The 26933-nt window shown below is 44.0% G+C and overlaps 1 protein-coding gene across 3 annotated transcripts in view; it reads left to right on the forward strand.

Annotated features, from left to right (window-relative positions):
• Positions 1-26933, forward strand: part of dgkb (diacylglycerol kinase, beta) — a 1139682-nt gene that overhangs the window by 361787 nt on the left and 750962 nt on the right. For all 3 annotated transcript variants that reach the window (XM_070881012.1, XM_070881013.1, XM_070881014.1), the window contains exons 12-13: positions 7027-7100; positions 9016-9090. In XM_070881012.1, coding sequence (XP_070737113.1) covers positions 7027-7100; positions 9016-9090 — 149 coding nt within the window. The remainder of the gene's footprint in view (positions 1-7026; positions 7101-9015; positions 9091-26933) is intronic.

The raw sequence follows: 26933 nt of genomic DNA on the forward strand, positions 1-26933 counted from the left end.
CGATGTTAAGCTTGTGTAGGTGTTAACATTAAATAAGAGTGTGGTGCCAAATGCCACTGTGCCAATTATGATAACGACACTTAATGATCAGAGATTTACTTTCAATTAAATATGCTACTTAATTAACTGTAAAAGTTGAGAAGTCTATGGAAAATCTGGTGGAAAATAGTGCTTTCAGAACAAGTCAGGAGGAGAGCAGGGAACTCCTGTCTAGAAATATGTGTATGCTCTGAGGTCCAAGCTTGTTTGGTTCCTCAGTATAAGTTACAGTATAAGCTGTTTTTCTTGTCATTATTTGTCATTATTTTTTAAATAATGCACTGATTTTTTTTCCATAATCTTTTTTAATGAATGTGATACGAAATGTTTAACTAGTTTCAAAATTTTAACAGCCCTGTCATTGTGAAAAAATAAAATAAAAAGTAAAGGAATCACGAATTCAATGCAGCCCAGCATTAATGTTCCCCCTGAATTAACGAACCTGCTTTTAACTGTTGCTGACAAAGGGGCAGTCAGCAGACGGCCATTTTGAGGCCTGCATCAAAGCTACGAGTTGCACATGCCAAACAGCACTCTGATGCAGCTCCTCAGTTGAGGAGGGCAGGAAATTGACCAGCTCCTATGCAGAGCCGGCCTCAAAAGTCTGGGCCTAGGGGACAAATGATTCAAGGATGGGCGACTGCTCCTCTTGGCCGCACAAAAAATAAATAGAAAAGTTTCTGGGCCATTTTTTGAGTCAATTCCCATGATCCTTTGAAGGACGGCGGGTTCATCCACTTAACGCAAGGGTCAAGGATGTCTCGGAGCGGGTGCAGGATATTCTAAAAAGGGAGGGAGAACAGCCAGTTGTTGTGGTGCACATTGGTACCAACGACATAGGTAAAAAAAGGGATGAGGTCCTACGCAACGAATTTAAAGAGCGAGGAGCTAAATTAAAAAGTAGGACCTCAAAAGTAGTAATCTCGGGATTGCTACCAGTGCTACGTGCTAGTCAGAGTCGGAATCGCAGGATAGCGTAGATGAATACGTGGCTTGAGCAGTGGTGCAGCAGGGAGGGATTCAAATTCCTGGGGCATTGGAACCGGTTCTGGGGGAGGTGGGACCAGTACAAACCGGATGGTCTGCACCTGGGCAGGACCGGAACCAATGTCTTAGGGGGAGTGTTTGCTAGTGCTGTTGGGGAGGAGTTAAACTAATATGGCAGGGGGATGGGAACCAATGCAGGGAGACAGAGGGAAACAAAAAGGAGACAAAAGCAAAAGACAGAAAGAAGATGAGGAAAAGTGGAGGGCAGAGAAACCCAAGGCAAAGAACAAAAAGGGCCACTGTACAGCAAAATTCTAAAAGGACAAAGGGTGTTAAAAAAATAAGCCAGAAGGCTTTGTGTCTTAATGCAAGGAGTATCCGTAATAAGGTGGATGAATTAACTGTGCAAATAGATGTTAACAAATATGATGTGATTGGGATTACGGAGACGTGGCTCCAGGATGATCAGGGCTGGGAACTCAACATCCAGGGGTATTCAACATTCAGGAAGGATAGAATAAAAGGAAAAGGAGGTGGGGTAGCATTGCTGGTTAAAGAGGAGATTAATGCAATAGTTAGGAAGGACATTAGCTTGCATGATGTGGAATCTATATGGGTAGAGCTGCAGAACACCAAAGGCAAAAAACGTGAGTGGGAGTTGTGTACAGACCTTCAAACAGTAGTAGTGATGTTGGGGAGGGCATCAAACAGGAAATTAGGGGTGCATGCAATAAGGGTGCAGCAGTTATAATGGGTGACTTTAATATGCACATAGATTGGGCTAACCAAACTGGAAGCAATACGGTGGAGGAGGATTTCCTGGAGTGCATAAGGGATGGTTTTCTAGACCAATATGTCGAGGAACCAACTAGAGGGGAGGCCATCTTAGACTGGGTGTTGTGTAATGAGAGAGGATTAATTAGCAATCTTGTTGTGCGAGGCCCCTTGGTGGAATAATATGGTGGAATTCTGCATTAGGATGGAGAATGAAACAGTTAATTCAGAGACCATGGTCCAGAACTTAAAGAAGGGTAACTTTGAAGGTATGAGGCGTGAATTGGCTCGGATAGATTGGCGAATGATACTGAAGGGGTTGACTGTGGATGGGCAATGGCAGACATTTAGAGACTGCATGGATGAACTACAACAATTGTACATTCCTGTCTGGCGTAAAAATAAAAAAGGGAAGGTGGCTCAACCGTGGCTATCAAGGGAAATCAGGGATAGTATTAAAGCCAAGGAAGTGACATACAAATTGGCCAGAAATAGCAGCGAACCCGGAGACTGGGAGAAATTTAGAACTCAGCAGAGGAGGACAAAGGGTTTGATTAGGGCAGGGAAAATGGAGTACGAGAAGAAGCTTGCAGGGAATATTAAGACGGATTGCAAAAGTTTCTATAGATATGTAAAGAGAAAAAGGTTAGTAAAGACAAACGTAGGTCCCCTGCAGTCAGAATCAGAGGAAGTCATAACGGGAACAAAGAAATGGCGGACCAATTGAACAAGTACTTTGGTTCGGTATTCACTAAGGAGGACACAAACAACCTTCCGGATATAAAAGGGGTCAGAGGGGCTAGTAAGGGGGAGGAACTGAGGGAAATCCTTATTAGTTGGGAAATTGTGTTGGGGAAATTGATGGGATTGAAGGCCGATAAATCCCCAGGGCCTGATGGACTGCATCCCAAAGTACTTAAGGAGGTGGCCTTGGAAATAGCGGATGCATTGACAATCATTTTCCAACATTCCATTGACTCTGGATCAGTTCCTATCGAGCGGAGGGTAGCCAATGTAACCCCACTTTTTAAAAAAGGAGGGAGAGAGAAAACAGGGAATTATAGACCGGTCAGCCTGACATCGGTAGTGGGTAAAATGATGGAATCAATTATTAAGGATGTCATAGCAGTGCATTTGGAAAGAGGTGACATGATAGGTCCAAGTCAGCATAGATTTGTGAAAGGGAAATCATGCTTGACAAATCTTCTGGAATTTTTTGAGGATGTTTCCAGTAGAGTGGACAAGGGAGAACCAGTTGATGTGGTATATTTGGACTTTCAGAAGGCTTTCGACAAGGTCCCACACAAGAGATTAAAGTGCAAAGTTAAAGCACATGGGATTGGGGGTAGTGTGCTGACATGGATTGAGAACTAGTTGTCAGACAGGAAGCAAAGAGTAGGAGTAAATGGGTACTTTTCAGAATGGCAGGCGGTGACTAGTGGGGTACCGCAAGGTTCTGTGCTGGGGCCCCAGATGTTTACATTGTACATTAATGATTTGGATGAGGGGATTAAATGTAGTATCTCCAAATTTGCGGATGACACTAAGTTGGGTGGCAGTGTGAGCTGTGAGGAGGATGCTATGAGGTTACAGAGTGACTTGGATAGGTTAGGTGAGTGGGCAAATGCATGGCAGATGAAGTATAATGTGGATAAATGTGAGGTTATTCACTTTGGTGGTAAAAACAGAGAGACAGACTATTATCTGAATGGTGACAGATTAGGAAAAGGGGAGGTGCAACGAGACCTGGGTGTCATGGTACATCAGTCATTGAAGGTTGGCATGCAGGTACAGCAGGCGGTTAAGAAAGCAAATGGCATGTTGGCCTTCATAGCGAGGGGATTTGAGTACAGGGGCAGGGAGGTGTTGCTACAGTTGTACAGGGCCTTGGTGAGGCTACACCTGGAGTATTGTGTACAGTTTTGGTCTCCTAACCTGAGGAAGGACATTCTTGCTATTGAGGGAGTGCAGTGAAGGTTCACCAGACTGATTCCCGGGATGGCGGGACTGACCTATCAAGAAAGACTGGATCAACTGGGCTTGTATTCACTGGAGTTCAGAAGAATGAGAGGGGACCTCATAGAAACGTTTAAAATTCTGATGGGTTTAGACAGGTTAGGTGCAGGAAGAATGTTCCCAATGTTGGGGAAGTCCAGAACCAGGGGTCACAGTCTAAGGATAAGGGGTAAAACATTTGGGACCGAGATGAGGAGAAACTTCTTCACCCAGAGAGTGGTGAACCTGTGGAATTCTCTACCACAGAAAGTTGTTGAGGCCAATTCACTAAATATATTCAAAAAGGAGTTAGATGTAGTCCTTACTACTAGGGGGATCATGGGGTATGGCGAGAAAGCAGGAATGGGGTCCTGAAGTTGCATGTTCAGCCATGAACTCATTGAATGGTGGTGCAGGCTAGAAGGGCCGAATGGCCTATTCCTGCACCTATTTTCTATGTTTCTATGTTTCTAAATGGGTGGAGCATGTGCAGCATAAATGGGGTGGTAAGTAACCCAACACCATTTGGAGGCTATGATTGCCCCACTCATACCAGGTGCCCACAGTAAAAATCAGACCCAGTGTGCTCAAGAGACCGCATGGATGAATTACAACAATTGTACATTCCTGTCTGGAATAAAAATAAAAAAGGGAAGGTGGCTCAACCGTGGCTATCAAGGGAAATCAGGGATAGTATTAAAGCCAAGGAAGTGGCATACAAATTGGCCAGAAATAGCAGCGAACCTGTGGACTGGGAGAAATTTAGAACTCAGCAGAGGAGGACAAAGGGTTTGATTAGGGCAGGGAAAATGGAGTACGAGAAGTAGCTTGCAGGGAACATTAAGGCGGATTGCAAAAGTTTCTATCGGTATGTAAAGAGAAAAAGGTTAGTAAGGACAAACGTAGGTCCCCTGCAGTCAGAATCAGGGGAAGTCATAACGGGGAACAAAGAAATGGCAGACCAATTGAACAAGTACTTTGGTTCGGTATTCACTAAGGAGGACACTAACAACCTTCCGGATATAAAAGGGGTCAGAGGGTCTAGTAAGAAGGAGGAATTGAGGGAAATCCTTATTAGTCGGGAAATTGTGTTGGGAAATTGATGGGATTGAAGGCCGATAAATCCCCAGGGCCTGATGGACTGCATCCCAGAGTACTTAAGGAGGTGGCCTTGGAAATAGCGGATGCATTGACAGTCATTTTCCAACATTCCATTGACTCTGGATCAGTTCCTATCGAGTGGTGAACCTGTGGAATTCTCTGCCACAGAAAGTGGTTGGGGCCAATTCACTAAATATATTCAAAAGGGAGTTAGATGAAGTCCTTACTACTCGGGGGATCAAGGGGTATGGCGAGAAAGCAGGAAGCGGGTACTGAAGTTTCATGTTCAGCCATGAACTCATTGAATGGCGGTGCAGGCTGGAAGGGCTGAATGGCTTGCTCCTGCACCTATTTTCTATGTTTCTAAGTGATGTCTCTACCTTGCTATACTTATCAAGCAGATGAGCTGGAGTCTTGGCTTGTTTCACTGGTTACCTTAAGAAGTATGAGGCAAAGAACTTGTAATTCTGCAGCTGCCTTCTCAGTTTTTCATTAATCCTTCTGTTTTTTTCATGGATATATCCTTTTTTGATGGAAGGCAATAGTGTCGAAAAAAAGAGATGCAAACTTGCTAATAAGTAACTGTTTTGAAAACTTGTAGTTTTTTGGAATTTCAATTTGAATCACTCCAGAAAACTGACAAACATAATCAAAGAAAATTATCTATTCTGTTCTGTTAAAAGATTTAAATGTTTATTAAGTTTCCAGGACTTTGTTAAAAGTTTAAAATGTTGGGGTCCTTTCCAAACATAGAACTCCACGCTGTCCTTATTGATGGTGGTTTTTCTGAGTTGGGGCATCATGTAGAGACAGCTATGGGATGAGTTGTTGATTTCAGCTGCACTATTGTGGGAAGGCATCAAGTGGAGGCCGGATGCCTCTCCAGCGAAAAGGGAGAGAATTTCAGGGGGAGGGTTTGTGCTGCTATTCACCTCTTAATGGGCCCAACATTGCCCAGCCCCTTTTTTCGGTGCACTGACCTGAAACGCGGCGACTTTGCGCGCTGGAAAGGGCGCCAGAAAAAAGGGGCTCCATCCTGGCCGCTCTTCGGAGACCCCGGAGTCGTGGCGTGGCGTGGAGGCTGAAGAGGGGCACGGAGCAATAGGCCAGCGCTGAAAGCACTGCTGGGACCTGCGCGCATGCTCAGTGAGAGCTGCGCCCATGCTCCTGCCCTCCCAGCGCGTCCTGTGGGCTGTGAGCAGGACCCGATGCTCGCAGTCCCTATCCCAGGCTGAAGGGACGCCCGATCTCACCGCACCCTATCCCTGGCCGAGTGGCCTCCCACACCAGCTGACCAGCCCGCTGAGTTCCCGGGTATGTAAGGACTTTGTTTTTATTTTTTATTTAGTGGCTGTGCTTGAAAATTTTCATTGGGGGGTGGGGGGGAGGAGGAGAGTTTTGGGTGGGGGGAGAGGAGGAGAGTTTTGCGGGGGGGAGGAGGAGAGTTTTTTTGGGGGTAGGAGGAGAGTTTTTTTGGGGGCAGGAGAGTTTTGGGGGGGAGGAGGAGAGTTTTGCAGGGGGGGAGAGTTTTGGGCGGGGGGGAAGAGGAGAGTTTTGGTGCCTTTTCCGGGCAGACTTTAAAGACAAGGTAGGATTTACTTCTTTTTTTATTGTATTTTAATGGTTTGAGCATTTTCTTAATATTTGCTGCTTGGTTGTTGAGGTCCTCTCCAGTTCCCTTCCCTCCTCTATCCCTGCCCTAATGTCTGCCAAATGTGCGCTACTTTTTCTTAACCGCCTGCAAGGTTTTTCAGAGCTGGCCACATACGCTGACCTAAGTAGATTTGGAGTACGTTTTTGCTGGCCAAAGTGGCATAAATGGCCAAAACTGTCGTAAGTGTCTGGGAACGCCCCCTTTTGAAAAAAAAAACTGATCTGAAAAAAATCGTACCTAACTGACTTACTCTGGAGCAAATTTTTTGGGGAAAATGGCATTTTCTAACTTACATCAGAAAAAACAACTCCAAAAAAAATTGATGCAAGTCATGGCCAATGTGGACCCAATGACTTTTTCAACATAGCACTGATGGGATTCGAACACTTCTTAAAATAAAACAAGATACATAAATAAAATACCGTACACGGTGATCATTGAATGAACATCTCATTATTTTTTATACCTTTTTCCAGATCACACCAATTCCAGGCACGCATCCACTTCTGGTGTTTGTCAACCCCAAAAGTGGTGGGAAGCAGGGAGAAAGGTGAGCCTCCTATTTCTGTGTTTCCAATTTGTCTCTCAAAAAAAAACCTAGCAAAATGTTTGTATTTGCACAGAAAAACAACCGCAATCCCAAATGTCGAGCACAAATGACAACTTTCCATAATTATAGAATCATTACTGGAATTAGGATTGTGCACTGGGAAGTGTTTGGCTAAATATAACTGCAGATCCAGGCTTTAGTTAAACAGCCTCCAACTCAAACACAAGGGGTCATCCTGACAAATCAAAAATGGCAATGAATAAAAATCTTTGTAAACTGAAATTACTCGGGTGTTCAGCTGTTACTCCGATGGGAGATTGGCAAAACTCCCAGGAAAAGGGCAGAGATCTGGTTGAAGTGGGTCTCCGTCATTTCTGGGAGGTTCCTAGCTGCCTTATGAGGGACAAAACATCCATCCGCCCCTTTAAAAGTCAAGGGCAACCAAAGGAAGGAAGCAAAGATGAGGACTCTCTAAGCCAGGAGTTCCTGTTCCTCTGGAAAAGGTCCTAATGTTTCTGTGGCAACTGCTATGCCAAGAGAGTGGCAGCATGCTGACCTCCACAAGTGTGAACATGGGCCCCACCGGTAGTGTCCATGCCAGGTAATAAACTGGACTTCTAAACATGTTTCCAAAAATGTTTAACCAGATTGGACCCCTCAGTTAGCTGAGGAGAATGTGGTCGATGGCGGGGTGGGGGGAGGGGGATCTGGACAACCTATGCCCCCACCACCCCCAAGGCAGGAGTCAGGGTGATTTTCTACACACATGAGGCAGATGAGTGCCAGAGATGAGCTCAAAGGAGTGCTTGTGCCTGCCTGCTCCATGCTAATGTGGTGTTCTTCCACTGACCCCACAAACTCTGGCGGTGTCAGCACAATAGGGCACCATCAGGCATGGTATCATGAGCCGAGAAACTTTGTGGTCTTTGTTGCCAAACTAGAGTTGATGGCATTAAGATTTAATGAAAGCTGCATTAAATGTTCTTTATACACAGAGATGGCTGAAACTGCGTGAGGCAGACAGTGTGGAAGTTTATATGGTTCTGCATAAGCCTTAAATGCATGCCAACTGTATTTATGCTAACTTCCTCGAGTTCCTGCTTATTCCACAGAGTAATGGTTAGCATCGTATGCCGAACAAGCTAACTGTTTAGCAGCAGCACATTTTTAATATAAGTATACTGGCAATGAAATACCTGAAATCTATTGACTATTGCAATGTTTAAAATTGTATTATTATTTTTTTTAAATCAAAGTATTTAATGGATCTGATTTAATAAGTTTTTGATGAAGTCACTTTGTATTTAAGATTCTATCCATCCCCAGCAAATGTAAGGTGCTGTTGAAATAGCTACGCTCAGTAAGCATTTAAATTTTTAAAAATATGAACGAGCAAAACCTGCAAGATAATTTTGTAAAATTACATTTCTGTATTTCTGTTTAGTTGCCATGAAATACTAAATATTGTATGATTGAAATTGCCAGTCATTAATTGTTCAATGAAAATAAAGTGTGGAAAACAAATGACCTGGTACAAGTGTCATGTCTAGTTAATATCCCATACAAGTGCTCCCATTTATCCTCCCCTGTGACTTGTGCACTGTTTCAACTCACATTTCTGTGAGAGCACTACCTGGGGACATTAATTAGGTGTGACACAAGTACAAGCTTGACCCTAGCACAATCCTGGAATAGATCTTCATTATAAATCATCATTAAAACTAAAATGATTACAGTAACAATACAGATCACTTCTTTATTACTATTAAGTGATGAATCCACATGCATTACTTTGTATATAAAGACTTCTTTTTGCTTTATTGAATTCAACTTCAAAAAAAAACCTGAAACAAAAATCTTAACATAGAACAGATTGCTTTAAGAAATGGATAGTATATTTATACTCTCTTCACAGAATCTTCAGAAAATTTCAGTTCCTTCTGAATCCACGCCAGGTTTACAGCCTTGCCAATAGTGGACCAATGCCAGGGTAAGTGCAACACCAAAGCAGGAACTAGAAATATCACGTACAAGTTGGGAATTCAAATGGTTCCCAACATCATATATAAATATTCATATTGAATAAATAGGATATGAGCTATTTCTAAAAGTAGAAACTAGTTACAAATCACCTTCCAATCTTACAATAAATGTTAACATCATCTCTAGAAAGTGACTCACATTCATGAAATGTAACCTTGTTCTTTGAAGCTGCAATACCTAGCATAACTGGACTTGTAATATTTTATGTGGATTTAAAATAAAAGTTATTAGGGAGCATCATTTGTTTATTGACATCATGACATACAGATTAAAATTGCTTTTCAGATTACAAATCCAACAGAAATTACATCCTGTAAAATTCTAATGTTAAATATTATAACTATTTACAATCTATATTAACGACTTGGAAGAAGAGGCCAAGTGTAATGTAGCCAAGTTTGCTGACGACACTAAGATGGGAGGAAAAGCAATGTGTGAGGAGGACACAACAAATCTGCAAAAGGACATAGACAGGCTAAGTGAGTAGGCAGAAATTTGGCAGATGGAGTATAATGTTGGAAAATGTGAGGTCATTAGCAGAAAATATCAAAGAGCAAGTTATTATTCAAATGGAGAAAATTTGCAAAGTGCTGCAGTACAGCGGGACCTGGGGGTACTTGTGCACGAAACACAAAAGGTTAGTATGCAGGTACAGCAAGTGATCAGGAAAGACAATGGAATTTTGGTCTTTATTGCAAAGGGGATGGAGTATAAAATCAGGTAAGTCTTGCTATAATTATATAGGGTATTGGAGAGGTCACACCTGGAATACTGCGTGCAGTTTTGGTTTCCATATTTACGAAAGGATATACTTGCTTTGGAGACAGTTCAGAGAAGGTTCACAAGGTTGATTCCGGAGATGAAGGGGTTGACTTATGAGAAAAGGTTGAGGAGGTTGGGCCTCTACTCATTGGAATTCAGAAGATTCAGGAGCAATCTTATTGAAACGTATAAGATTATGAAGGGACTTGACAAGGTGGATGCAGAGAGGATGTTTCCACTGATGGGGGAGACTAGAACTAGGGGGCATAATCTTAGAATAAGGGGCTGCCCATTTAAAACTGAGATGAGGAAGAATTTATTCTCTCAGAGGGTTGTAAATCTGTGGAATTCGCTGCCTCAGAGAGCTGTGGAAGCTGGGACATTGAATAAATCTAAGACAGAGATAGACAGTTTCTTAACCTATAAAGGAATAAGGGGTTGTGGGGAACGGGCAGGGAAGTGGACCTGAGTCCATGATCGGATCAGCCATGATTGTATTAAGTGGCAGAGCAGGCTCGAGGGGCCGTATGGCCTACTCCTTCTCCTATTTCTTATGTTCTTACAAGGGGAATGAAAACAGTAACATGTTTAATCTCTAGTGTCTAATAAGATCATCAAAATCTACTTCAGTTTGTGTGTTTCAGAAAGACAGCAAAGTCACTTAAATCTGCATCGAAACTTTTGTTCTCTTAGGAGTTGACATATTTCATTACTGTTGAAGACAAATAGTGAACAACAGTCTTGTATGAATTATGCGCTGTGCAGCTTGTTATGATACCCTGTGTTCCCAGCAGGGTGGGATGTACAAGCTGATAAATCTTACCCTTACAGAAACATTACAAGATTGCAGTCAGCCTGAGGCAAGATTACCAGACACATCTGTTTCCTAATTCACAAACAACAGTATAATATCTTAAACGTCTGGCTTTCCATTCAACCATAGAGACTACTTCCTGTAAAACATAAACAGAACTACAGTACTTCTTCTGAACATTCTATCCTGAAAAAATAAAAATAAAATAGGATTAATAAGTTGTCTAACAGAAGCCTGCAAGAGGGAGGGGTGATACAGGATCGAACCGGCAATCGGGAGGGAAGATGGGGGCCAAGAGAAATTGAGGGCAGAATTCTCAGGTTTGTGGGTTTGATGGGAGCAGAGGGGGGCTGTCAGCCGATCGCGGCAGAAGATTTGCTTGAGGTGCCGGGGGGAGCACACCTGCACTGTGGGAGCCTTAACTTAAATATTATAATGAGGTGTCCCATCTCACGATAGCAGGTCACAGACACGCCATGCTAGCCTCTGCCAAAAAAATGGTAGCAGGCGGGTCGGGGTTGCAATTCATGAAATATAACTAATGCAGGGTACCAAACGCAGCAAAATTTAGCAGAAATATAAAAGAAAACACTCAACATCCTCAAATGTTTGATGATAGCCATCTCTCGTGGCATAAATCAGGTATGGAAAATGGGTGAAAAGCTCCTCTTCCCAAATAAAGTTGTAACACCAGATCCTCAACAGCATTGCAAAAATATATAAGTGCAAAATACTGCGGATGTAGGAATCTGAAATAAAAACAGAAAATGCTGGAAATCTAAGCAGGGCAGGCAACATCTGTGGAGAGAGAATCAGAGTTAACGCTTCGGGTCGACGACCCTTCATCAGAACTGGTGAATGTTCGGAATGAATAATTTCTTAAGGAGCACTTAAAGGGAGAGGGGAGGAAAGAACAAAAGGGAAGGTCAGTGATAGTGTGTAGTTCGGTTTATGTATAACAACAATATAAAATTCATCTGCCTTATGGAACATATTTTAGCAGGCCAGGCCCCAGGAACCCTGGTGCAGCTGTTTGCAGTGAGTGAGCAGCTCGTCAGAGCTTTGCCTGCAGTTGGGAAATTTACAAAGGGTCCTTGTTTAATGAGACCCACACTGGTAGTAGCATGGCCACATTCTTGCTCTGAAATAGTCTATTAGGAAATTAGTCATACTATGATTTCTCAATACACACCTGCCATCTGTGAATCAATAAGTTTTGTGCCAAGCCATCAAATATCAGGGCATATATGGCAGGCAGAAGTCTAATTGTGATAAATAAATTACTATCTTCCTGCTATCCTCAACTGGCTTGCCATCTATTCCGTTATTCTTCTTCATAGCTGCTAAGCTGTGCTAAGCCACAGAAAAAAGATACAAGTAGCTGCTCTTGATGTCAAGGCAGCATTTGACCAAGTATGGAACAAAGGAACGTTCGCAAAACTGAAATCAATGGAAGTGAAAGGGAACACCCTCCAGTGGCTAGAGTCATTGCTGACGGAAAAGAATGGTTGTGGTTCTTTGAGGCCAGTCATCACAACCTCACAACATCACTGCAGGATTTCTTTTCTCACCAGGTCAGGGGTGGGGTTGTTCACTGACAACCACAATGTTCAGCAAAATTCACAACCCTTTCGGTAATGAAACAGCCCATGCCAGCCTACAGCAGGACCTGGATAGCATCCAGGCTTCGGCTGACAATTGACAGGTAACATTCGTGCCAAATAAGTGCCAGTTAGGGACCATTTCTAACAAGACAAAGACCAGCCCTTTCTCCTTGACATTCAACGGCATCACCATCACTTAATCCCCCACCATCAACATCATGGGATCACCATTGACCAGAAGCTGAAGATCAACACCATGGCTACAAGCACAGGACAGACACTGGATACTCTGCGGTGAGTGGTTCAACTCCTGACTCCTCATAGCTTTTCCACCATGCACAAGGCACAAGTCTGAAGTGTGCTGGAATACTCACCAACTGCCTGGATTGGTGTAGCTGCAGTAACACTCAAGAAGCTCAACAGCAATCATGACAGTGCAGGTTCTTTGACTGATGGTCCTGTCACTGGATTTAATATCCTCCCCAACTATCATTTGTGTGCTGTGGCTTCAGTATGTACAATTGACAGGTTGCACTGCAGCAACTCACCAAGGTTACTTTAATAGCCCCACACTCCCCTACGGCCGCTACCTCCGAGAAGGGCAAGAGCAGAAATGTCATGGCAACACCATCATCTCCAAGCACCTCTCCAATTCACACCATGCTGAATTGGACATATAACATAATTCCTTCATCATCCACTGATTCAATATCTGGAAGTTTCCTACCTAAAACTATTGCAAGGACCCCATCACAACAAGGACTGCAGTGGTTCAAGGAGAAAGCCTACCACCTTCTCTGGGCAACTAGGATGGGCAATTAATGCATTCCTGCAAGCAACATCGGGATCCAAGTACAAATAGAAAAAAGCACCATTCACAATCCAGAATTATTATAGGAATATATCAATGTAACTGGCATTGATATGTATATGGTAGTCGAGTATGGTAGTGTCGTGGGTTTATTACTGAACTAGTAATCTAGAGGCCTGGACTAATAATTCAGAGAATGTGATTTCAAATCACGCGATGTTAGTTTGAGAATTTGAATTCATTTTTTTTTAAACTGGAAATAAAAAGCTGGTCTCGGTTTAAATGACCACAAAGATGTTCATAAAAAAACCAACTGGTTTGCTTATGTCCGCCAGGGAAGGAAACCTGTCATCCTTACTTGGTTTGGCTTCCATGTAGCTCCAGTGCCATACAAATCTGGTTGACTCTTAATTGAAGTTGTCTTGCAAGCTACTCAGTTGTCAGGGCAACTAGGGATGGACAACAACACTTTCATCCCGGGATCATTAAACTGAGGCTTTTTCTGCCCCCAGATGGATGTAAAAAATCCCAAAAGCGGTAGGAGTTTTTTAATGCCCTGGTCAACATTTATCCCTCAACCAACATCACTAAAACAAATTATCTTGTAGTTTATCTAATTGCTGTTTGTGGGATCTTGCTGTGTACTAATTGGTTGGCACATTTCTCTATACTGCAACAGTGACTGGACTTTAAAATTACTTTATTGGCTGTGAAGCACTTTGCGACATTCTGAGGCTGTGAAAGGCGCTATATAAATGAAAGTTATCTCTTTTTAAATGATCAACTTAATTTGAAAATCTGTGTTCTGCAAAATTTGAATAATGTATTGGCCCAGAAATTCCGGCCTCCCAGGTCCGAACTGAGTGTGTTCGGACCCGGGAAAGCATCGCAAAAGCGGGTTTTCAGCGCACAATGTGCATGCGTACCTCGGGAGCCAAGGCATTTGCAAGGGCAAGATTGCGGTATTTACCCATATCTTGCCCAGAAAATGTCCTGAAAACTCTTGCGCCTGATAAAAGCAGGCGCATAGCCTATTTTTACAGGCATAAGAATTTTAAAACACTCTTAAAACATAAAAAATGAAATTAAAAAAACACATTTTATTTTTAAAAACCCTGCCCACTATCTTAAATTTATTTTTAAGCATAATTAAAAAAACTTTTTAAGAAATCGGAAAAATATATATTTTTAATAATACATAAATAGCTTTAATTTAAATGAATGTTAAATATGTAGTGTACTTTTTCTATTTTTTATTAATGTTTTTTATGCTTGGGAGGGGTTCTCATTCATAATAATGGGAACTCTAACTTACGGAGTTCCCATTATTATGAATGAGAACATACTTATTATGAATGAGCCATGTGACTGAAGCTCCAGCCCTGCGCACGTCCTGACGGAGGCCTCTAGACCGGGAACTCGCGTGGGCACAGCAACTTCAGGTAAGTGCGCATCTTTTTTCTACAATCCAATCGAACGCCCGCGGGAAGGAGAAACCGGGATTTCTGGGCCAATATGATCCAACCGTAAGGCGCTGGTGGAGAAAATGATGCCATATACAGAAAGATAGACAACTGAAATAATTCACGTGTACATCCTCAGCTAAATTTTGGTGATTTTCATCTTCCTAGCTTCATATTCCCCCGAAGTTTCTGAAAAACATAAATCATTTTTTTTCAAAATGACTGGAGGGAAATGGATTAAAATCAGCTCAGCTAAATTTCAGAAATAGGGATGTAGAAGGATTGGCCACAGTCCAAGTCGTACCAGTTTGCATTCTAACCAAAGCTCTAATTCAGAGGTCTGTTCATTTCTTGGCTCCCCAGGCTAACTGCATATGCAGTTTGCTTCGTTGCACCCTTGGAAGTTTTTCAATTGTGATATGAGTCCACAATTTTACCCACCACAGCTTCTGCCCCATTAAAAATGATTACATGAATATTCACAGAATGCAGCCAATTGTTGCAACAATCACATTTCATATTGGAAATCTCGACAGCACTATAGTTAAAAAGTAACAATTAGTGGTATGCCAGTATTTCCCCAATGGGATTACATTGGATCTTAAAAAGGAAAGATCCACTCAAAAGAAGATTCCCCTACTAAGCTCTTGACATTTTTTGAAGGAAATCCTATCTTCTTGTTCCAAATATTAAAATACATATGACTAAAATGATTTCTGAAGAAATAACTTATCATCCTTCCCTTTGGTATGTAACTCTTTCTGTGCCTCATGTCCAAACATCAACACAAGCAAAGGCAAAACAAAATTTGTTGAAGATATTTTTATTTCAATGAAGTAGTATCTCACAATGCAGGCAGTGATTGCATTATTGGAAATACGTCAGCTTAAACTCTTCTCTCAGAGAATGAAGAGGATTTAAACTGGTGCTAAAAGTTGTGCTTAATTCCTCTGTTAAATTTGTACATTCCAAAGCAATTAGTCAGATTTACTGTACAGCTGCAATTAGTACAATCTCTGAGAGAGGCTGAACGTTTATCTTACACTGGAGATGCAATATTGGCACCCTATTCCTTTGGTGGGAATAACCCATGGCCCAGATATTCTGGAAGGTGATCACTTGCTCTTTTTTCTAAATTATCTATCATTGATGTGTTACTGAGACAGGATTAATAAACAATCTCCTAATAAAGGATCCCCTTGGAATGAGTGATCATAGCATAGTTGAATTTCAAATTCAGATGGAGCGTGAGAACGTTGGATCTCAAACTAGCATACTAAGCTTAAATAAAGAAGACTATGAAGGTATGAGGGCAGAGTTGGCTATGAAGGTATGAGAGGGAAGAGTTGGCTAAAGTGGACTGGGAAAGTAGATAAAAGTGTAGGACGGCTGATGAACAGTGGCATACATTTAAGGAGATATTTCACAACTCTCAAGAAAAATATATTCTAGTGAGGAGAAAAGGGTGTAAAAGAAAAGATAGCCATCCGTGGCTAACTAAAAAAATAAAGGACGGTATCCAATTAAAACAAGGACATACAAAGTGGCCAAAACTAGTGGGAGGACAGAAGATTGGGAAGCTTTTAACAGCCAACAAAGAATTACTAAAAAAATGATTAAGACAGGGAAGATAGACTATGAAAGTAAACTAGCATGAAATATAAAAACAGATAGTAAGAGTTTCTATAAGTATATGAAAAAGAAGAGTGGCCAAAGTAAATGTTAGTCCCTTAGAGGACGAGACCGGGGAATTAGTAATGGGGAACATGGAGATGGCAGAAACTCTGAAGAAATATTTTGTATCGGTCTTTACGGTAGAGGACACAAAGAATATCCCAACAGTGGATAGTCAAGGAGCTATAGGAAGGGAGGAACTTAACACAATTGCAATCACTAAGGAGGTGGTACTCAGTAAGATAATTGGACTAAAGGCGGATAATCCCCTGGACCTGATGGCTTGCATCCTAAGGTTTTAAGAGAAGTAGCGGCAAGGATAGCATTAGTTGTAATTTACCAAAATTCCCTGGATTCTGGGGAGGTCCCAGCAGATTGGAAAACTGCAAATGTAACGCCCCCTATTTAAAAAAGGAGGCAGACAAAAAGCAGGAAACTATAGACCAGTTAGCCTAACATCTGTGATTGGGAAAATGTTGGAGTCCATTATTAAAGAAGCAGTAGCTGGACATTCGGAAAAGCATAATTTAGTCAAGCAGAGTCAGCATGAATTTATGAAGGGGAAGTCATGTTTGACAAATTTGCTGGAATTCTTTGAGGATGTAACAAATGAGGTGGATAAAGAGGAACCAATGGATGTGGTCTATTTGGACTTCCAGAAGGCATTTGACAAGGTGCCACATAAAAGGTTACTGCATAAGATAAAAGTTCACAGGGTTGGGGATAGAGGATTAGGCTAACTAACAGAAAACAGAGTCGGGATAAATGGTTCATTCTCGGGTTGGCAATCAGTAACTAGTGGGGTGCCGCAGGGATCAGTGCTGGGACCCCAACTATTTACAATCTATATTAATGACTTGGAAGAAGGGACCGAGTGTAATGTAGCTAAGTTTGCTGACGATACAAAGATGGGAGGAAAAGCAATGTGTGAGGAGGGCACAAAAAATCTGCAAAAGGACATAGACAGGCTAAGTGAGTTGGCAAAGATTTGGCAGATGGAGTATAATGTTGGAAATGTGAGGTCATGCACGTTGGCAGAAAAAAATCAAAGAGCAAGTTATTATTTAAATGGAGAAAAATTGTAAAATGCTGCAGTACAGCGGGACCTGGGGGTACTTGTGCATGAAACACAAAAGGATAGTATGCAGGTACAGCAAGTGATCAGGAAGGTCAATGGAATCTTGGCCTTTATTGCAAAGGAGATGGAGTATAAAAGCAGGGAAGTCTTGCTGCAGTTATACAGGGTATTGGTGAGGTCACACCTGGAATACTGCGTGCAGTTTTGGTTTCCATATTTACAAAAGGATATACTTGCTTTGGAAGCAGTTTAGAGAAGGTTCACTAGGTTGATTCTGGAGCTGAGAGGGTTGACTTATGAGGAAAGGTTGAGGAGGTTGGGCCTCTATTCATTGGAATTCAGAACAATGAGAGTTGATCTTATCGAAACGTTTAAGATTATGAAGGGGCTTGACAAGGTGGATGCAGAGAGGATGTTTCCACTGATAGGGGAGACTAGAACTAGGGAGCATAATCTTAGAATAAGGGGCTGCTCATTTAAAACTGAGATGAGGAAGAATTTCTTCTCTCAGAGGGTTGTAAATCTGTGGAATTCGCTGCCTCAGAGAGCTGTAGAAGCCGGGACATTGAATAAATTTAAGACAGAGATAGAAAGCTTCTTAACCGATAAGGGATTAAGGGGTTATGGGGAACGGGCAGGGAAGTGGACTTGAGTCCATGATTGGATCAGCCATGATCGTATTAAATGGCGGAACAGGCTCGAAGGGCCGAATGGCCTACTCCTGCACCTATTTTCTATGTTTCTATGTGATTCCGATAGATTTCCAGTACTGATCACACCAGAGTTGCAGGGTCAGTGTGAGATCACCGAATTTGCATGGGGCAAGTGGATGGAAACATACAGCTGGAATATCTGGCGCCTGCTCAATACTGGGGAGAGGATTGACCAGTCTCCCTCACCAGACCCCAGCCATCACCCCTCAGGCATCCTGTGTAAGAATTTTTTTTTAAAGTTATCGTGCTTCAGGTTTCTAGACCTATGTGCCCATACACTTCACCTCCATTGGGTGTACCGGCTTCCAGTACAATTGATCTTGAAAAAGCTGGAGGAGTGGGAACTCTCAGCATAGGGAGTCCCGGTTCCCCAACTCCACCCACCTGATAATATTTTCCTTTTAGTGAATGGGCAGAACCCTTTACAAGGCAGGCTGGAAAACCCCAGAAATGGCAATGGCAGAGATCTGACACAAACTGGACCCTGTCATTTTCCGGTGATTTCCATTGGTCTGCCACCAGAGTTATGGTGGGATATCCATAGAGCACTCTATGAACTCCAGCTAGTGAGCCACCTGATGCAGTGGAAATATCCTAAAGAATAGTGGCTGCTACCTGCAATTATATTTCACTTTAAAGTTCACACTTTAAAGTTCGCCCATTTTGGCATAAAATAGAAACTGACGGGCATTTTTAGGAAACTTATCGGCGAGCGTTACTTTCCAATGTGCTTAACGGTGGGAAAAAATATTATTGCCAGCCCACTTTTTTGGGGACGGAATCATCAGAATGGGCAAAATCAACGCCCAGAACATCGCCCAGCGTTACTTTCCGCACGGAATTAACGCCGAGATTCAATAATAATGCCTGCCCACTTTATTTTGTCGTAAAGAGCACATCTGGCAAAACTAACGCCCAGGAGATCGCCCACCATCACTTTCACCATCTTGCACATATATCGCACATAATATCGCTCGTCCCAAAAAACGGCCAGAAAAAGTGGAACTGTTTGGAATGAATGCCAGCGGTGTGGCTGGCATTTTTAAAATCGCAGGCCGCTTCATTCAAAAGGCTGCCTCAACTTCGGGGGAGTTTGCATTGACTCTGGAGTTCTCAGGTGAAGTGAACATCTCAACAGAGATATTTTCAAACTCTGGACAATTGGGGCTTTACTCCAGGTGTATTTTAGTGAGGAAATCATTGCTTCTGATCAATCGCTATTATACTTTCAATGCAATGGGGTCACCAAACCATAACCGTGCTTAAGCAGCACTTCAGATGCCTTGACCACTCAGGAGGGGAGTTATAATACAACCCTGAGCAAGTAACTAAATTTGTGGTCATGTGCTCGATGCTGCACAACCTGGCTATCAGGAGGAGCCAAGAATTGCCAGAAGGGACTGATGCTCCACCTCATGAGAGAGAGGAAGAGGAGGATGAGGGGCTGGACGCTGACCTAGGGCCAGACAATCAGGCTGGCTCTGCAACCATGCCCACGACCCCCTCCAGACCGCAGGAAAGGGCCCATGGTGGCTACATAGCTGCAAGACTCTTACGTGAGGAGCTGATATCTGAACGATTTGCCTGAAAGAACGTTGATGTGAGTGACAACGTTGACACACTGCTGTGTGTATGCAGCTGAGACATCAATGGTGCCCATCACCTTGGTGCCAGTTAAAGTTTACATTGATTGATGTTAAGTTGTATTTAACCCTTTCATATTAAGGAATCACCAGTGTGTAACGGTCCAGCTATCTGAGACAATGCACAACAAGGTTATGTTGAATAACAAAATATTATACCAACATTGGTCTGAACTCATAAGTATTACAGGCAATAACACCCAAACCCCGCCCAAATCTCACTTTTTCCACCATTGACATAAATCACGTGTTCAACATGTCCAGCAACACAGAATACAAAGGCAAAGCAGGAGGGTGGTCCCAGCCCCCATACATTACAACAAATTGCATACACCGAAATAGAGATATAACACAGCCATCACCTGTGGACATGCACCTCACTTTCCTTCCCCCCTCCTCTTCTTCTCCCCACCTCTACCCCTTCCGCCTGACCGAGGAGCTCCTTAGGCGGTGTCTCATTGGGGGAGATTGCACGGGTACGGGAGCAGGGGGTGCTGAGGGGGCAACATTCTCTGATGCAGAAGCAGGATCTTGGTCCTTGTTCTCATCTGTCATTCGCAGTGGTGGTGCGGGAACCTAGGGGGTAGAGTGCCGCGCTCGGGGACCACTAGGAGACCTGTGACAACAGTGTTCCTGGCTATCGCATCCAGGGCCTCCGTCATCCGCGGAATGTACTCGGTCATGGTGGCCAGCTGTCGGGATATGCCCCCCAATATTTTGATGAGCTGGTCATCAATGTCTACAGTCCTCCTGGACAACTGTGCCAACTCTCCGCTGTCATGTGGCACTCATGGAACAGACCTGCCGCGTCCACGAGACCTCCGCGGGGTCGGCGCCATCCTGAGGACAAATGGGGTAGCCTGTGGCGAGGTGCTTGGGACCGGTACCTCCAGAGTGGAGGCGGGAATGACCGGAGGACCACTAGATGGCCTTGGGGTGGAATGGCTTCTGGAGCGTGGCGATGCAGGTTCCTCGAAGTCTGCGCTCTCATCCGTGGTGAACAGACCCTGCAGATTGATGGGCGAGAATCGGAGCTCCTCAGCACCAGATGTAGTGGGATCTCCTTCTGGCCTCTGTGGTCTTGCCTGGGGCCGCGCTGCTGGCTGAGCTGCAAAACACAAATGATGTTATTAGAGAAGAGGGGGGTGCTAGGGTCACAAGGTGATTCCAGCGCTACACACAGCATATGCACGACAAAAGCACCACTGCTCTCAAAATCATCACAGACATCACATTTCATCACCATCAACACATTTGCATTCCAATGATTTTCATTAGGCGATCATTATTTCTATGACAATTTTAGAAATCATCTATCATACATGATTGTTTGGATATGAGTGGGTGTGGCATCTATTGACTTCACATCATGCAATGGTGTAAGCTTTACTCATGTGGCATCACTTCAGGGTCTGCAGATGCATCCGTGGCTGGCTGGGAGTGCTTCCCCATGAGTGCGAGCACCCGCTCCTCCATCTCAGTGATGTCGCTGGGGACTGGTGGCCACCCACCCCTTTGTCTCTGCATGGACTTCATTATTGATAGCTTCTTCTGAAAAAGGTGACAGGATGACATGGCATGAGATGATTGCGTGATATCATTGCTAGGTACTGTCATAGAGACTGATACAACACATAACCGGCAGATGTAATCATGATTATTATGAAAATTATCATTCTTTACCTAAAGATGTACACAGTGACCGCAGGCTTTGAGTAAAACATTCTCGGTAAAAGTGAAAGACCTCACATCTGATGAGAGTCACTCATGACTGTTACAAATCAAATTATATAAATACATAAGTACATGTAAATCAATGTAACACTTACTCTTGTGGATCCCAACAAGGTCGTTCCATCGTTTACGGCATTGGTTGCCCTCACGAGACCACCTCTGCTTTCTTGGTCTAACTCCTCTGGTATGCCTTTGGGGTGAGCTTCCCACGCCCTCCCTGTGTCAAATTACCCCAGTGTGACTTGACCTCCTGCAGGAGGGAGGCATTTGCCTCGTCCGAGAACCTCCTGGCTGTTTTGCGGCCTCCAATGTGCTCCTCTCACACCTCACTGCTCTCTCCAGTGTCAGTCTCCACAGTGTGCTGTGATGCCTCCTCCTCTCCCTCCATTATAGTCCAAATTCGGGCAAATATGTTGCTGGTAACAGCAAATTTTTGTTTGTCTACTTGCTGTGAAGCTCGAAAGTCTCCCTTCTTCCTCCCAAAGCAACCACACCACACCCAGACATGCCTTCAGTCCCTCTGAGCTCCCTCTCTCTCTGTTTCCTCTTCTGCGCATGTCATGATGACCCTTGACCTCCTGAATCGCGGGAATCGAGTGTTGCCATGCGGTTGTTAAGGATGGCCACACTTTACGGCAGAAGGTCAAAAATATTTAACGCTACTGCCCATTTTATATTGCTCGCGGTAACGCCCATTTTAAAAAATGGAGACTAAGTACTTTGAGAATGGGAGAGAAGCCGGTGATCTGAAAACCCTTTTTTAATGCCCACGCCAGAAATAACGCCCATTTTGGGGCAATAACCACAAAAGTGGAGGTTCTAGCCCCATGACATAAAAGGTTGTATTTTCCTGTGAATTTCTGCCCATTTTGGGGCAGATCTTGAGCATCCAATGGCGCATTATGCCTACCACATGAAAAAGGCCAGTCTCACATTGCACTGAAATTAATCACCCAAAAAATTGTCAGTCACTTTTTTACGGCTCGCTGGGGCACCCCATGCCTTTTAATTAGGGTCAAGAGGGAATATCTAAACACTTTTCCCAATAAGGGATTATGGGGAACGGGCAGGGAAGTGGACCTGAATCCATGATCGGATCAGCCATATGGCCTAATCCTGCTCTTATTTCTTATGTTCTTTGACCCATTTCTCAAACTTTTGCTCCAAACCCACCCCAAATTATTACTGCCGCTATATAAGTAGTGGTATGAGCATAAGTAAGGTATCTCTGAGGCAGGGAGATCATTTTGTGTGCTGCAATTGAAGGTTTTGTTTGGATATCAACATGTTTGTTACTTTGGAGGTTTTGTCAGAACATTTGTTACTTTTACTATCTGTAAAATGTATAGCTTTGGATTGAGGTCATAGAATTCACAGTGGGAATCACTCTATCCCTTTGTAATGAAGAGCAGGAAAATGAGGAACTGGTAAGAAGCTAAATTGGAGGCTCTTGAAGTGAGGCATCACAGAAGACGTTTGTTCCATACATGCATTTTCCAATTCATGTAATTTACAGAGATTATTGGGGGAGATATATCAACTTCTGGTTGAAGACTGTAGCCCACTTACATCAGTAGAACAGCATTATCTGTACTAGTCAAGGAATTTATTTTTAACTAGATGCTTCTAACCAGCATGTGGTGCCCTTTGCTAGCCAGGCAGCTGCTCACCATTGCATGAAGAAGTTGATTCAGAATTGTGTGTGGAGAAAGAGTCAGACTGAACACTGTGACTTCAAAGTAAAGTGTGACCTTAGTCTTTTATTGCAGGTCTCCAGAGTGCCTCTCCAACCTGTGAAGCCTCCTTAAATACCTGTGCTCCTAAGGGATTATGGGATCCCTTAGGACTCCAAGAGATGAGCCATCTGGTGGCTGTACAGAGTAAATACAAGTACACATATATAACAACACTCCCCTCCAAAAGTGAATAGTGTAACTATTTACAATGTGAGTCGATTTGGGACCCTTCTTGTCCTGGTTGTTCGTCTCGGTGTGAAAACTGGTGTTGTTGAATCATTTGTTGGGCTCTCGCTGGGCTGCTGTGCAGCTGGCCTTGCTGGGCTGCCTGGTGTGTTGGGCCCTGCTGGGCTGCTGTGGATGATGAGTTCTGCTTTGTGGTCAACTGTGGTGCCGGTTGCTACTGGCGTGTATGTTGGGGGATCAAAAAAGATAGGGTCTAAGGTGGGTTGCTCAGGATAGTCCGTGAATCTGAGTTTGATTTGGTCCAAGTGTTTCCGGTGAATGAGTCCATTTGAAAGTTTGACCCGAAACACCCTGCTCCCCTCTTTGGCCATGATAGTGCCGGGAAACGATTTGGGATCTTGTCCTTAATTTAATACAAATACAGGATCATTGATGTCAATCTCGCGTGACACATTTGCACTATCATAGTATGCACTTTGTTGAAGCCGCCTGCTCGCTACCTGTTCATGTAGATCAGGGTGAACTAACAAGAGCCTTGTCTTAAGTACACTTTTCATGAGCAGTTCAGCAGGTGGGATCCCAGAGGGTGAGTGGGGTCTCGTGCAGTAGTAAGCAGGACTCGGGATAGGTGAATCTTCAGTGAGCCTTCAGTTACCCTCTTCAAGCCTTGCTTGATGGTTTGCATTGCTCTCTCTGCCTGACCATTGGACGCTGGTTTAAACGGGGCAGATGTGACATGTTTGATCCCATTACGAGTCATGAATTCTTTGAACTCAGCACTGGTAAAACATGGCCCGTTGTTGCTCACCAGGACATCGAGTAGACCATATGTGGAAAACATGACCCACAGGCTTTCAGTAGTGGCAGAGGATGTGCTAGCCGACATTATCTCACATTCAATCCACTTGGAGTATGCATCTACAACCACAAGGAACATTTTACCCAAGAACGGGCCTGCATAGTCGACGTGTACCCTAGATCATGGTTTGGAGGGCCAAGATCATAAACTTAGCGGCGCATCCCTGGATACATTGCTTAACTGCGAGCTTGTATTACATCTGTGAACGCATGACTCTAAGTCCGCATCGATACCGGGCCACCACACGTGGGATCTGGCTATCACTTTCATCATTATGATGCCTGGGTGGGTACTGTGGAGCACATTGATGAAGGTGTCTCTGCCCTTCTTGGGGACCACTACTCGATTGCCCCACAGAAGGCAGTCTGCCTGTATTGACATTTCATCTTTGTGCCGCTGGAACGGCTTTATCTCTTCCTGCATTTCCACTGGGACAGTGGACCAGCTCCCGTGAAGCACACAGCTTTTGACTAGAGATAATAAAGGGTCCTGGCTTGTCCAGGTTTTGATCTGCTGGGCAGTGACAGGTGATTGCTCACTCTCAAATACTTCCATAACCATGGTTAGCTCCGCGGGTTGCACCATTTCCACCCCCGTGGTGGGCAATGGCAGTCTACTGAGAACATCGGCGCAGTTTTCTGTGCCTGGCCTGTGGCGGATGGCATAGTTGTATGCGGACAACATGAGCGCCCATCTCTGGATGTGGGCCACTGCGTTGGTATTTATCCCTTTTCTCTCGGAGAACAGGGATATAAGTGGCTTATGGTCAGTTTCCAATTCGAATTTGATCCCAAACAGGTATTGATGCATTTTCTTTACCCCACAGACACACGCTAACACTTCTTTCTCAATCGTGCTGTCGGCTCTCTCAGCCTTAGACAGACTCCTGGACGCATAAGCAACCGGTTGCAGTTTCCCGAAATCATTAACTTGTTGCAATACACACCCGACGCCATATGGCGACGCATCACATGGTAGTACCAAAGCTTCCATGGATCATACAACACAAGCAATTTCTTTGAGCATAACAATTTTCTCGCTTTTACAAAGGCATTTTCTTGTCTTTTGCCCCAAACCCATTCGTCCCCTTTTCGTAGTAAGACATGCAGTTGTTCTAACAGTGTGCTGCGACCCGGTAAGAAGTTACCAAAGTAGTTCAGGAGTCCCAGAAACGAACGCAGCTCCGTCACGTTCTGTGGCCTCGGTGTGTTCTCGATTGCCTCATTCTACTCATTGGTGGGCCTGATGCGTCCGCCGCAATCCTTCTTCTCAGGAACTCCACTTCAGGCGCCAGGAAAACGCACTTCGAGCATTTTAATCTGAGCCCCAGGCGGTTGAGTCGACTAAGAACCTCCTCCAGATTCTGCAGGTGCTCAACTGTGTTCCAACCTGTGACCAAGATGTCGTGGAAGACCACGGTGTGCGGATCTGACTTCAGTAAACTTTCCATGTTTCTCTGGAATATCGCCGCCCCTGATCGGATTCCAAACGGGCATCTGTTGTAAACAAAAAGACCTTTGTGTGTGTTGATGCAGGTGAGGGCCTTCGATGATTCCTCCAGTTCCTGCGTCATGTAGGCTGAAGTCAGATCCAGCTTGTGAATGTCTTTCCTCCCGCCAGCATTGCAAAGAGGTCGTCGGCCTTTGGCAGTGGGTATTGGTCCTGCAGAGAGAAACGATTAATAGTTACTTTGTAATTGCCACATATTGTGACAGTGCCGTCTCCCTTGAGGATTGGGACGATAGCACTGGCCCACTCGTTGAACTCGATCGGGGAAATGATGCTCTCTCTTTGCAGCCGGTCTAGCTCGATCTCTACCCTTTCTCTCATCATGTATGGTACTGCTCTCGCCTTGTGATGGATGGGTCGTGCCTCCGGAATTAGGTGGATCTGCACTTTTGTTCCTTGGAATTTCCCGATGCCTGGTTCAAACAGTGAAGGAAATTTGTTTAAGATCTGGGCACACGAAGTGTCATCAGTGGGCGACAGCATTCGGACGTCGTCCCAGTTCCAGCCTATCTTTCCCAGCCAGTTCCTGCCGAGCAGCATGGGACCATTGTCCGGTACCATCCAGAGTTGTAGCTTGTGCACCGCTCCATCTTGGAGACCTTTACGGTATCAGTTCTTTCGTGTAAGTTCTTAGTTTTGTGCAAACTGGAGTTAAGACTGGCCTTGAGGTCTTGTTGTACCACAATCTTTCAAAGTCTTTTTGCCAGTGATGGACTGGCTTGCGCCCGTGTCCAGCTCCATTGACACCGGGAGTCCATTTAGTTCAACATTCAGCATTATCGGGGGACAATTCGTGGTGAATGTGTGCAGTCCATGTACCTCTGCCTCCTCGGTCTGAGGCTCTGGTTTGTTGTGATCTGCCATGGATCTGTCTCCTCTGCAACAAGGTGGTTTGCAGGTTTAACAGGCTTTGCAGCTCGTCTGTACACTTCTTGGAGGTGTCCCATTGTTCCACAGCCTTTGCAAAAATGTACTCTTTAAATCAGCATGAATGGAAACGATGACCACCCCCCGCAGCGCCAACAAGGTGTTAATGGCCTTGCATTCATTACCCTTGATGGTGGACTCTGAGACATCTACGGACATGTAGCTGCAGGTATGTGTGACCTGCCCTGTACATTATGATTCGAAAACAACATCACTTTGTTCACAGTACTTGTAGCAGCACTTGTGTGCTGAGAGATTTGCTTCGTATTGTCACTGG

This window comes from Pristiophorus japonicus, chromosome 5 (assembly GCF_044704955.1).
Source record: "Pristiophorus japonicus isolate sPriJap1 chromosome 5, sPriJap1.hap1, whole genome shotgun sequence".
Taxonomy (NCBI): Eukaryota; Metazoa; Chordata; class Chondrichthyes; family Pristiophoridae; genus Pristiophorus; species Pristiophorus japonicus.